At 42.9% G+C, this 12,991-nt stretch overlaps 1 protein-coding gene across 1 annotated transcript in view; it reads left to right on the forward strand.

Moving 5' to 3' along the window:
- The window catches only part of MYO3B (myosin IIIB), a gene marked incomplete at its 5' end in the record, with an annotated part of 464,298 nt that overhangs the window by 326,115 nt on the left and 125,192 nt on the right, over nt 1–12,991 (forward strand). The window contains one exon of the mRNA XM_081260604.1: nt 1,626–1,728. Within this exon, the coding sequence (XP_081116730.1) occupies nt 1,626–1,728 (103 nt within the window). The remainder of the gene's footprint in view (nt 1–1,625; nt 1,729–12,991) is intronic.

Below are 12,991 nucleotides of genomic sequence, written 5' to 3' on the forward strand. Positions count from 1 at the left end.
TTGCCAAGTCTATAGATTATCTTTGTAGCTTATACTTTGGTTTAGTCACTTCTAGATTATCTAAAATTAGGATGGTGAATAGTTGTGGACTCTCTTTCCTACCCCAACTGACTGGTAGTGACTACTTAGAACTATGGTTCTAATCTCAGTGACTTGGGAGGCAGAGGAAGATTGCAAGTTCAAGGACAGGCTGGGCGAATTAGATCTTGCCTTAAAAAGAGCACCATTGGGTTTAACCCCCAGTACTGCCCCCCCTCCAAAAAAAATCACCTGGGGAGCTTTTACTAATATCAATTAGCAAAAGCCAGGTCAATTTAAGAATCTCTAGTGGTTGGGCTCAGGCATGTTAAAAATCATCCTGGGTGATTTTGATGTGATATCAGGATTAAGAATCATTGATCTGAGAAACTGTCTCTTACACTTCAACAGGGATGGGGTCACCTGGAAAGCTTATTAAAAACAGGGATCCAACTAGAGGTATGAAAAGTTGTGCTCTATATGTGTAATAGGAATTGTAATGCATTCTGCTGTCATATATAACAAATTAGAATAAAAACTAGTAGGTCGAATGCTCTAGAAAAAAAATGAACATGCCTGACAGAACAAATTAATAAACAAATACATCATTTTACTTTATTAAATTAAGAAAAAAAAACAGGGATAGCCAGGCTCACCCCCAGGGTTTCTTCTCATGCACTAGGTCCAGTGTAGGTCTCAAAATTTTGCATTTCCAACAAGTTTCCTGGTGATGCCGATGCTGCTGGCTGAGGGTCCATGCTTTGACAACCATTGATGTGTTATGTTGAGGAACTTGAAGCTGAATTAAGATTCAGAGGACAAGAGGGCCATGATCAATAAGTCATGGCAGACAAAGTCGCCCAAAGAAACAATTGCATTTGTTGCCCTCACTCTTGAAAAGCTCATCAGTAAATTGCCCTCAGTAACAATTTAGAAGCCAGGTACAGTGGCACAAGCCTGTAATCCCAGCTACTCAGAAGGCTGAGGCAAGTTGGAGACTAGCTTCAGCAACTTAGCAAGACTCTGTCACAAAATAAAATTCAAAAAGGACTAGGGATGTAGCTCAGTGGCAGAGTGCAATCCCCAATACAAAAAAGAAAAATATGTAGAAATGGGTTACTTCTGAGATGATGGTGCCCTACTACAGCTAATCCTACCACATTGTGAGAATTCATTCCTCCACCTCCTGCCCGCATGAGTGGGCAGCCCAGACAGGACTAGCAGTGCTCTTCCAACTATTGCATGCTGCTTCTGCTGGGCCTGCCTCACCTAGAGGTCTCTAATCTCTGTCCACTATTTATATCCATCACCAGAGAGAAGTCGCATGAGTTATTTTATCCAACATGCTAGCTGGGACCTGGCATCGAGCAAGACCTGGAGTCCCAGCATAGGTCAGGATTTTTTGTTTGTTTGTTTTGTTTTTGCAGTCCTGGGGATTGAACATAGGTCAATTTTGATGACATATCCTAGAAAAAGGTTCCAGATGGTCAGGGAGTGGCATGAGAGCAGGGAAAGAGGAGCTTTAAGGTGCAGATGGCAACAAAATCTAAACTCTCTGCTTCTGAACTTAGCTTTAAACCTCTAAGCACTCATTTGTTTTCTCTCAGGTCTGAGGGTTGCTCCTGATCTGAAAAGCCACCCAGAAGTAGAATCTGACTATGACTATTCAGAGACTTCAAGCTACTCTCCTGATGTCACTAAGAAAAATTGGTGAGTACTCTCCATCCATACCAGTTTCCTGTTGTGAACTCAGGTGATCCACTCTAACTCTTTACATTTTAGTGTCTCCCATATTATGTCACAATTGCCAAGTCTATGGATTATCTTTGTCAGTTATACTTTGGTTGGGTCACTTCTAGATTTTCTAAAAATTAGGATGGTGAACACTAACTGGAAGTACAGCATTCCTACCACTGTCATGTTGGTGAATTGAAGAGAGCAGAGTCAAAACGTGTTTCCCATCCAATTCTCACATATCATTATCCTGTGAGCACAAGTCTTGATTCTACAAGAGCAACCTGAACACTTTCCTGTTTGGGGGGGGTTCTTGTCTAGTACTTGACTGCATTAGATCACAGCAGTGCTTTTCAACTGGGGGCAACCCATCCCTCGGTCCCACCACCAGCCATCTGGTACTGTCTGAAGCCATTGTTGGTGGTTAGTCACACCTGTGAAAGGAAGGGTCGTGGTACAGGCATCTAGAAGGTAGTGACACTGCTAAGCATCCTGTAGCACATAACATGTCAACAAACCTGGCATGGACTCTAACTTCCTATTTACCCACAAGTATTTGTTAAAGCTAACTCAAAAAGAGTGGAGCCAGCCTGCCCAGGGCTCTAGTGCACTATTTTCAGCACTCATCTGAGCCACTAAGGTTACAGAAGTAACCTAATGGTTACTGTGAGCTCAGGTCATGACACCAAGCCTTGGAAACCTAAGGAACTCTTAGGCCTGTTCTTCTGGGAAAAAAGCTAACTGACCTTCTCCCAGAAGAGGTTCCCAGGTCACCAGGAGGAGGACACAACTTCAGGAAAAGAGTGGACTATGGAAAAGGGAAGGTCCAAAGGGGGAAGGAAGCTTGTCTTTTGTATTTTGCCCCAAATTGATTGTGGGAAACTTTTTTTTTTTAATTTTTAATATTTATTTTTAGTTCTCGGCGGACACAACATCTTTGTTGGTATGTGGTGCTGAGGATCGAACCCGGGCCGCATGCATGCCAGGCGATCGCGCTACCGCTTGAGCCACACCCCCAGCCCCATTTTGTGGGAAACTTGATGAAGAGTTTAGTAAAGGATTTGTTGAAAGAAGCAGGTCATTACAGAGTTCTTTGCCTCTCTTCACAATGGAAAGAGAAGCTGTCATGGGTCACTTTTTTTTTTAAGAGAGAGAGAGAGAGAGAAGAGAGAGAGAATTTTTTAATATTTATTTTTCAGTTTTCGGTGGACACAACATCTTTATTTTTATATTTATATGGTGAGGAGGATCGAACCCAGCACCCCACGCATGCCAGGTGAGCGCACTACCGCTTGAGCCACGTCCCCAGCCCAGTTCAGATTTTTTTTAAAAAAAAATCTTAATTTTTGGAGACTTTTTAGTAGTTTAGAGACTTGAAAAGTTAAACTCTCAACCCAGTCCTTCCCTAGTGGTCTCAAATTGCCATTGGACTACTTATTGAAGTAGACTACTCTAGCTACTTGTCCAAATAGAATGGCTCAATCAAGGGTAGTTGAGGAAAACACTTAACAGTACCTAATAGAATAACAAAATTTAGAATTCCCATGTGGCAGAATGATCACTGAATTTGGCAGGTGGAAGACTTGGGTTCTGATCTTAGTGCTAACATTTTTGCATTTGTTTGACCTTGGACGAGTCAGTGAACCAATTTTGAAAACGACTTCAACCCCAGCTTAACTCCCCTCAGGCTGATAACAGATAACTTCACTGAGCATATCTGAGCTCTTCGCACTGCCCTTGCCTGCACCGTATGATCTTTCCTTTCCTTCAGCCATCCTTTGTTCCCATTTCCCAGACCACAAATCTTTCTGGCACTGTGTCCCTGCCCTTGAGATCAGCACTATAGGAAAGTTCAGACCTGCCCTCTGAATGTTCAATAACAGTCTAATGCAAATAAATGGGCAATAGACAGATGACCAGGAGAAAAGGCATACAAATTTATTAACATGCACATGTGTGGGGGAGCCACACAAAATACGAAATGCAAAGAAAGCACAGATGCTCGAGACTTAAATACCCTCTTTGTGCAGGAGAGGGGACAGGGTCATTGGGCTGTGGGCAATTTTAGAAGAATAATAAAGGATTCTTAGGGGAGAGAATAAGCCCAGAGTACAGACAGTGGCCTGAGTTGAAGTTCTTCTGGGTTCTAGGTGGGATATTTGAATTATCCATCTCTCCCTCTGATATATACGACTAATGAAATTTCAAGAAGATTGGAGGCAGTTGTGTTCCTCTTTGGTGGGTCCGGTCTTTAGGCAGATAGGCAACTGCAGAGAAATCTCTTATTGCATTTGCAGCTTCCCAGGTACTCCCAGTTAGAAGTCTAAGAGACATATTTGGGGTCCTGTTTGCTGAGCTCCAGCTGCACTCACCTTGCTTCTGGATCTTTCTGCTCTGCTAGCTCTTTCCCTTTTGCTTAGGTCTGCTCCCACTCTAACAAAACCTCCTCTCAGCCCCACCCCTCCCTTTTCCTACATTTACCAGTGGACTTCAGGAGACTGACACCCAGATCTGCTGCATCATCCTTCACCAAACTGAGCCCTTGTTCCTTAATCCTGAAATCTGATTGGTGCCCCCCACATCCCTGAAACCGGCCTCGGGAAGCTCTGCTCCCAGTTGCTAGAGCTTCATCTTCACTGACCCCTTGCAGCATTTAGCTCCATGAGCCAGATTTGCTTTGAATTGTCCTCTTCCATGTGAGTCTGCAGTATCGTATTCTTCAGGTTCTTCCTCAGAGACATCCCGGTCTCTGCTTTCTCTGGCTCCATCCTCCTTCTTCTACCTACCATTGGAAGGCAGGCAGTTCTCCAGGTTCTGGGATCTCCTGTTTCTCTACTTCTCACCTGAGTGATGTCATCTCTTGATGCTATATTGTGGTATCAGGTCTCAGCTATGTGAGTTTGAGTCCCAGATCTCTATTCTCACCTCCACAGTGCCACACCCCACTCCTGCCAGACATGTATTCTTTTTTTTTTTTTTTTAGTTGTAGATGGACACATACCTTTATTTTATTTTTATGTGGTGCTGAGGATCAAACCCCATGCCTCACATGTGCTAGGCAAGTGCTTTACCACTGAGCCACAACCCCAGCTCAGACATGTATTCTTAATTCCTGCACACCAGGCCTCAGTAGAAAGCCCCCACAAAAGCACCAGACCTTCCCACTTCTGTGAGAGGCAAAAACACTGTCTTGTGATCTGGCCTTGAAACTTGGCATTGTTCTTTTTGATCCCTACCTCTTACTTTACCCCACCTCCAACATCTTCTAAGCATCCTTCCCTGATTCAGGTCTGCTATTACCTCTCATTCTTCCCTCTTTATGGACAAGCTTTCATTTCTGACATCTGATCAATTGTCCTACAACATATTCTGATTTGTTCAAAGAACTTTAATGGCTTCCCATTTTAGACCAAAAGAGGTTCAGACTTCCCAGTCTGTGGTGCCACACCTCTCACTTCCAACTCCAATTCATCCTCTGGGCTCACCTCCAATTTCTCCTCACATCCACTCTAGGGCTAACTGGAGTCAGACTTACTGTTCTATCAACGCACCTGCTTCTCTTCTCTCTGCCCATTCCTTTCTGTTCAACTCTCACCTTCTCATCCAAGTACATTGTCATGTCCCTTTTTCTTCCATGAAGACCTTACTTCTCTTTAATACTCCTTGAACTATAGCCAGCCTTTGGCTGAACTTGTGCCAAGTTAAATCAATCCATTGCCTTCTCCACCAACAAACCTTTGCTACAAAAAATATCAGCTCAACTAAACAATAAACTTAGTGATGAATTGATTTATATTTGGGCATGAGCTCCTTATGTCATTGTGAGTGGCAGCAGTTCAAAGACCGGGTTCAGACCACATTTTGGTTTGTCTCTCTCTCTGGCGCTGTTCATATTTTGTCCAGCGTTGTGATTAACTATGTGATAAAAGTTTAACTTTTCAAGGGCAATGATTGAATTTTATTCTTTCTTATACCCAATATCAGTATACACAGTAGGTACTCAGTAAGTTTATGGAATTGACTTCCAAGGCCATTCCTTATTTATTAGGAAAATGTTCTTCTTGCTCAATACAAGGGTGGTGGCAGCGACAAGAAGGTCCAGAATAGTTCATCAGATAGTGTGTTATGGCATCCCCACCCCAGGGGCGGGGTCCCCTCTGTTTGATCACTAACTCAGTGTTCTGTGGATCAACGTGAGAGTTAATGGGAAGGAATTCTTAGGCCAGGATAGAGGGCTCAGAGGGTAGGTAGGATAAGACAGCTGACTTATCCTAATGATGACGTCCTCGGTGGCAAGTAACACACCTCCAACCAAAGATTTAAGGACATGATCTCTGAAGACAGAAGTTCTGGGGCTGGCTTGCTTGGCCACTCAGGGATGTCATCTAGGACATACACCCCTTGCATCTTTGTTTTGCTGCTCTCTGCATGTCAGCAGTGCCCCTACTTATGTCCACAAGGTGACTGAACCAACACTAAGCATGACTTCCTCACATGTCAGTGTCTGACAAGGGGAGGAAAAGCTGAATGGAAAAGAGGCTCTCCTCTGGAGCCTCCTTCTGGACTTTTCTACAAGTCCCCCAGGAGACTCTCTTTGCATGTCACTAGCCAGAATTTGCAATGGTGGCCTTGCAGGGAGCTGCAGTGGAGTCCAGGAAAGAGAGTATTGGCATTTTCAGTGTCTACAGGAGAGAGTAGGCAAAGAGGAAAGGGATTAGAGAAGCAACAAACGATATGTGTTGTCAGAGTCCTGAGGGGACAGTGATGGGGCTGGACAGGTACCAGGGTAAGATGGAGGGAAGGGAAATCAGAGGAAGACTCAGCAAGGCAGGCCCAGATATGACGAGGACTGCTAAGAATAGGAACAGGGGAGTGCTGAGGCCAACATTCAGATTCACCCAACCTTTATGGCTAGGCCAGGTCTTTTTCCACGTTACCTCACATAATTCCTACACCAGTCTTTGGGTTGGCATTACCCACTCCATGTTATAGATGTGGAAACTGAACTTGGGGAGGCTAAGTAGCTCCCAGGTGCCCAGCAACAGAATGTGCATGGCCTTATGTTCATTCAACACTCAGGATGCAACAAAAGGAAGGAAGGAAGGAAATGGGGTAGTGCTGGGTTGGATGTGTCAGGTTTACCACGTGCTGCCTCCCGATCAGCTAGTCTGTACCTCCCGGGATCATACAGTATCACACAGAGATAAATGGCAGGTCTGGGGTTTGAATCCAGATCTTCCCTCTCCAACAATAATAACAGGAGCAAATACTTGATGTCCATTAACAACTTCCTGGGCCCTGTGATAAGCATCCTATGTGCATTAAAGTATCTCATCTGTGGGAGATGAGCCCGTTCTATAATTACTGACATTCAGAGATTACAAGTAACTTTCTAATGTCATTTAGTAAAGTGACAAGAGTTAGGATGTGGGTACAGCCCTTCTGCTCCAGCACCCATGCTTTTAACTGGGACATTCTGCTGCTTCTGTAGGCTCCACATGGTTAGTGCAGGCCTGTTTCTGCTCCATCTGTGTGGTCCCCATCATAACTTAAATCTTAAATCATAATCAGCTAAGAAATGTGCCCTCATTGGCATAAAATTGTCTCCCTGTGATTGATGGAGGACAGTCCAGCATCCAGTTCTTGGGAGAAAGCCTACAGCCTCATAGGAGAGCTGCTCCCATCTGTGTGTGATGAAGTGGGGTCACTTGGCTGGGGGGACGCCAGCCTCAGGATGAAAGCAGAAGGCAGTGGTTGGGGTGACTGGTCCCCACTTCAATTCCTACGTGAGCCTGTGACCATGTACAGTGGGTGACGGCATGGAAATAGTCTTTTTGTGTTGTGGGGCTTTGCTTCCATGATGGTAATCCTCCATTTTAATGCTGGTAAGTACAATGGTGAGGATTAGGCCCCTTAATTTAATTTGGCCTGCATATGGCAAAGCTCTCGCCAGGCTTTTCATGTGACATTCTTTAGCACTGCCAGCCTGTTGTTGTAAAAGGAGCCCATACGAAGGAGGCAAGAGATTGATAATCCTGGTGCAGATGTTTTCACACAGCAGTTTATAACCCATCCCCAGAGAAGCTACTTCCTAGGGGCTTGGTCAGTGAGGGTTCAGCCTCAGAGGGATGGGGACATGCGTGACTCAGGCGACTTGAGGAGAGCTGGCACCTCACAAGAGGGGAAAGTGAGCACATATTTCTCCTGTGTGTTACCCTTGTGGCTGTGGGGCTTGGGGCCAATTGGGCTAACCTCAGAATTGATGAGCCAGAGAAGCAATCTCCCAGTCAGCAGGGCCGACTGTGGGCCAGATTTTCACGTGGGCTGTGAAGTACAGACACTCTGTGGAGAGGCACTGCGGAAACACGCGGCGGTGTTGAGATGACACAACAGAACGAATCCTCCAGAAAACTCCCTACTTTGTGGTCCTGGGGATTGAATCCAGGGCTTCACGTTTGCTAGGCAAGTGCTCTACCACTGAGCTACATCCCCAGCCCTTTTTATTTTCTTTTGAGGCAGGGTCTCATTAAGTTGCCCAGGCTCTCCTTAAACTTGTGATCCTCGTGTCTCCTGAGGAGCTGGGACTGCAGGCCAGGTGCCTATGAGATGGTAGACACTCCGTGTGTTATCTCACTGGGGTGGAAAAGGGGTGGACTTTGGAGACAGACCTGGGTTTGAATCTTAGTTCAACTGCTTACAGATTGAGATATTGGGCAAGTTCCTTCCTCTGCTGAACCCTAGTATCCTAGACTGCAAAAAGGGAATAATTGGGCTGATTGGAGATAATCTATACCAATGAGCTAGCACAGTTCCCAACATATAATAAGTGCTCAATGAGAGACAATGGGGAGTTGTTGTCATGGTGTGCATCAGTCAGCTTTGCTTCACTGTGATTAAAATACCTGGCAAGAACAACTTAGGGGAGGAGAAGGTCATTTCGGCTTACCATTTCAGAGGTCTCATATCCATTGCTCTGAGCCTGAGGTGAGGCAGAACATCATGGCAGAAGGTCAGGCAGAGGACAGCTGCTCACCTATGGTGGCCAGGATATGGGGCAGGATGGGCAGGGGGAGGATCCAGGGGACAAGATATAATCTACAAAGGTATGTCCCCTGTGGGACATGTCCTCCAGCCATTCCCCACCTGCCTATGTTTAGTCTCTTCAAATTATTAATCTATCATATGAATTAATCTATTGCTTAGGTTACAGCTCTCATAATATAATCATTTCACCTCCTGCATTAACACAGGAGCTTTTTGGGGACACCTAATATCCAAAGTATAAAATGGTGATAAAAGTAGTAGTAATGTTAGTCATGGGTAGTGGTATCTAAAAGTTTCCTATAAACCAACCTAGGTGCCCTTCAACAGATGAATGGATAAAGAAAATGTGGTATATATACACAATATTACTCAGCCATAAAGAAGAATGAAATTATTTGCTGATAAATGGATGGAACTAGAGAATATCACGCTAAATGAAATAAGCCAATCCCAAGGAACCAAAGGCTGAATGTTTTCTCTGATATGCAGATGCTAAATCACAAGAAAGGAGGGGGACTAGAGAAAAATAGAAGAACTTTGGATTAGACAGAGGGGAGTAAAAGAAGCAGAAGGGGTGTTGGGTTAGGAAGGATAGTAAAATGAATCAGACATTATTACCCTATATGTATATATGATTACAGGACCAATATAACTCTCCATCATGTACAACTAGAAGAATGAGAAGTTATACTCCATTTATGTATGATGTGTCAAAATTAATTCTACTGTCATGTATGACTAATTAGAACAAATAAAATAAAATAAAAAGTTCCTAAAAAGCTAAATTCATAGTAAAGGTCCAGATCTCTCTAGTTTAGGTCTAGAAATGTACACTAAAATAAATACTTTTGAAAACTTAGAAATGCTGCATAATGTTAAGTCTCTGCTTTAACATGAGAGCTGAATTTTCCCTTGTGTTTCTGGCTCTTATCTTGGGTAAATCTGAGGTGGGCTTTGGGCCCCAGACTCACCATTACCAACGTCTCCAGGGTGCCACCAGCATACCCTCAAAGGACCACCTTCAGAGCTCAGTTGGTTGTTAGAGACTTCTTAGACTTCCTAGGTTTTTAGACTATTAATTGGTCACATTTATTTTTAAGACCTTTTTGAAGCCAGAAACCTTATCACCAGTTAAAAGGAGCTTCAAGGAAAAATCTGTTTTGAGTTACAGTTTTCCTTGTGGATTTGCTTATGGCTATACATAAATATTTATCTGAACTATTTCAACAAACCTTAAATCATCAGTGATCCTTATGCAAAGGACCCTTTTAGAAGATTTGTGTGTGTCAAGAATGTCAGCAATCTCTTTATAGTACCAGATTCTAAGGACCAGAGTTCTCTTTTCAAGTACTTGAAGCTGTTTGGTGGTTTTCAACATGTCTTTTGTTTTCCAATTTCTATATATCTCTTCCTTCTGTTCCTTCTGGATAAAATTCCCTGACCAGTCCTTTCTTTACCTGCTGATGTTCTACCCACCCTTCCAGGTCCCACTCCTGTGGTGTCTCCCATAGAGCTCTGAGGCAGACAGGGCAGGAGGAGTGCATCCCAGACTGAGCTGCACCCTGCAGTGAGATATATACAGGGACCAGTCTGTGGAGGGGGAGCTGCCCAGGAGGAGGAAGGCTAAGGGGTAAAGAAGTGAGGAAGGATAAAGCAGATGGGAGCCATGATATGGGAGACCCTAAGTACTGCATGAAATATTTTAGACATTTTCTATAGACCAAAGATTAAAAAATTATTTTTTGGTATAATATGGTCTGCAGACAAATTCTGTTTGGCCTGTACACTATTTTTTTTTAACATTTCTTGATTGGTTTTTTAAATTAATTAAAATAAAAAGATTCCACATGACAATTGAAATTCTGGTAGCTCTTGAAAAATTGCAGTATCTGGTAGCCATATCCTGGACTAAGTAGGAGCTGTCTTCCAAAGATCCCTGCTGGCTCACCTGCTTAAATCATGGGCCTGGGCCTGCCAGCATCTGGGTTTGAATCCTGCTGTCTCTGTGTGCAGGGGCAACATCCAGTCTACAGTCTGTAGACTCTGGAGCCAGACTTTCTCTGTTCTAGGCTCAGGTCTCTGTCCAATCCGCTCAATGATCTGAGGTAAGTATGTTTCTAATAATGGTAACTACTTGATATGGCAATAGTGAGAATAAACCATAAAAAAAAATGAAGACTACCTAACATGTAGTTAAGTGAACAAAAATGTTAGCTGTTGGGATAATAAACTTGGGGGCTGAAACTGGTACTCATTTCTATATCACCCACAGAACCTAGAATCTAGAATCTTTGGACATTATAATACAAAATAGTTGATGAGTAAATACTGTCCTTGTGGCCCTTGAATTTTCATTTCTGTCCAAATGAAATGCTTTCTATTTTTCTTGGGTTTGATTTGAGCATGCTAATTTTCCATAAAGTTAGGAAGCTGCTGACTTTCTCAGAAAGAAGGGATAACTAATGAAGTAAGCAAAGGGAGAGAGATGCGTTGACACTGTCATTTTTCCATCACAGATATAATCCTTTCTAAAAAATAAATCCCATACTTGGGAAGATGCTTGATTGTCTCCTTTAGGAAATTCAGTTATTGGCCAGTAGTGTCTATCGTTAGTATTTCAGTTAAGGGTCAGTTGCTAGGAAGTAGGACGAAGCGAACTTCAGCAGAAATGATGTTGGACTGCATGTTTGACTTGGGTTTTCTGTTGCCCTATTCCCCCATGAGATCCACACTTCAGGACAGTGTTTTTGCCTGGTGCCTAAGACAATGATGATCCGTTAGCACAAGAACCAATTTTAGATTTTCCAACACATGTTATAAAGCTGAAGTCACAGCACCATCCCTCCAAGACCTGGTTATGTTAATCTATCACCAAACACCTTTACTATTGGCAGAGTTGCTCAGCAAAGTTGACCTGCAGGATTAGATTCACTTTCTTTCTAAAATATGTACACATTTACATAGCCACATTTAATTCTACGTAGATGAACAGCACCTAAAACTGAAAGATGTTTTGAAGATTCAAAAAATTTGCTCTTTCATTTTGTTTAAGATGTCAGATGGCTCTCTTCTTTTTTATAAAAAAAATCATTTTAAGGTAAAAGTACCTCTACATTTTCTAAAGAAATCTCAATCTCTCTTTAGCCCTCTTCTCTTCCTGTCTTCTTCTCTCTCCTCTCCCTCTCTCTCTCTCCTTACACAATTAATTCCCTATGTCTCTAAATTCTGGTCTATAATTTAAAAGGCAAATTTAAAGTAATGACAAAATCTGTTAAGTTCTTGGACCATTTTTCCATCTCTTATCATGTTCCTCCATTACCCATTTCATAAGTGTAGGAAATTCTAGAAAGGTAGCACATTGCTGATGTCTGATTTATCTGTCTTCATCAAGACCTTTACAGTATTCAGGCCCAGAATAAATTTCTGCCCCAAATACCATTGCATATTGAGTCAGTCTATTTTGAAGAGTTCAAGAAAAGAAAACATATTCAAGTGGACAGTATTACAGGAAACAATATTTTTCCCTTGTGTAAATATGAATTTTATATAAGAGTGTTCAACACTTCAATATATCTATAGGATAACCTTATAGGTTGAAAAAAGATTGACTTCATACATTCCCACAATTTTACTAACTTTATTTCATTTTCTTTTTTGGATTAGAAGAAAAGAATATCAATACTTTATTACCAGGTCTGTTTTGTGAATTAAATAGCAGCTGACTCCTACCTGTAGGATGCAAATACATCAATATATTTTCTATTAGCATTGCCTTAGTCACTTTAAATTAAGGAGGAACCCGAGCAAGTGTTTGCTATCAAAGCTGTTAACAGCAGCAATGTCACCGTCTCTGTGTGTGCATCACAGTAACTTCTCAGACTTGTCTCCTTGATCAGTAGACAAAACAGGGGGAGGAGTGGATTTGTTCCTTTCATCTGAGTGATAGAGGTTGGGAAGACAGAGCAATAGAGAACTCTGGCCAAACAGAGCTCTCACGACTGCTGGGATTGGGAAATTAGATAATAAACACTCCCTGATACCAAGATTCTAGTGGCCCAAGATCAACACAGTCTGGAGACACAGACAGGAGTGGCCTTCCCTGCTCCACTCCCGGGCCTTCCCCAGAGAGCCCTTTGTGTCAACAAGAACAGCCAGCGCTCCTGGCAGGCTCCCAGGACTCAGAGTGGGGCTATCA

This window comes from Spermophilus citellus (genome assembly GCF_964194105.1).
Source record: "Spermophilus citellus genome assembly, chromosome: 11".
NCBI lineage: Eukaryota > Metazoa > Chordata > Mammalia > Rodentia > Sciuridae > Spermophilus > Spermophilus citellus.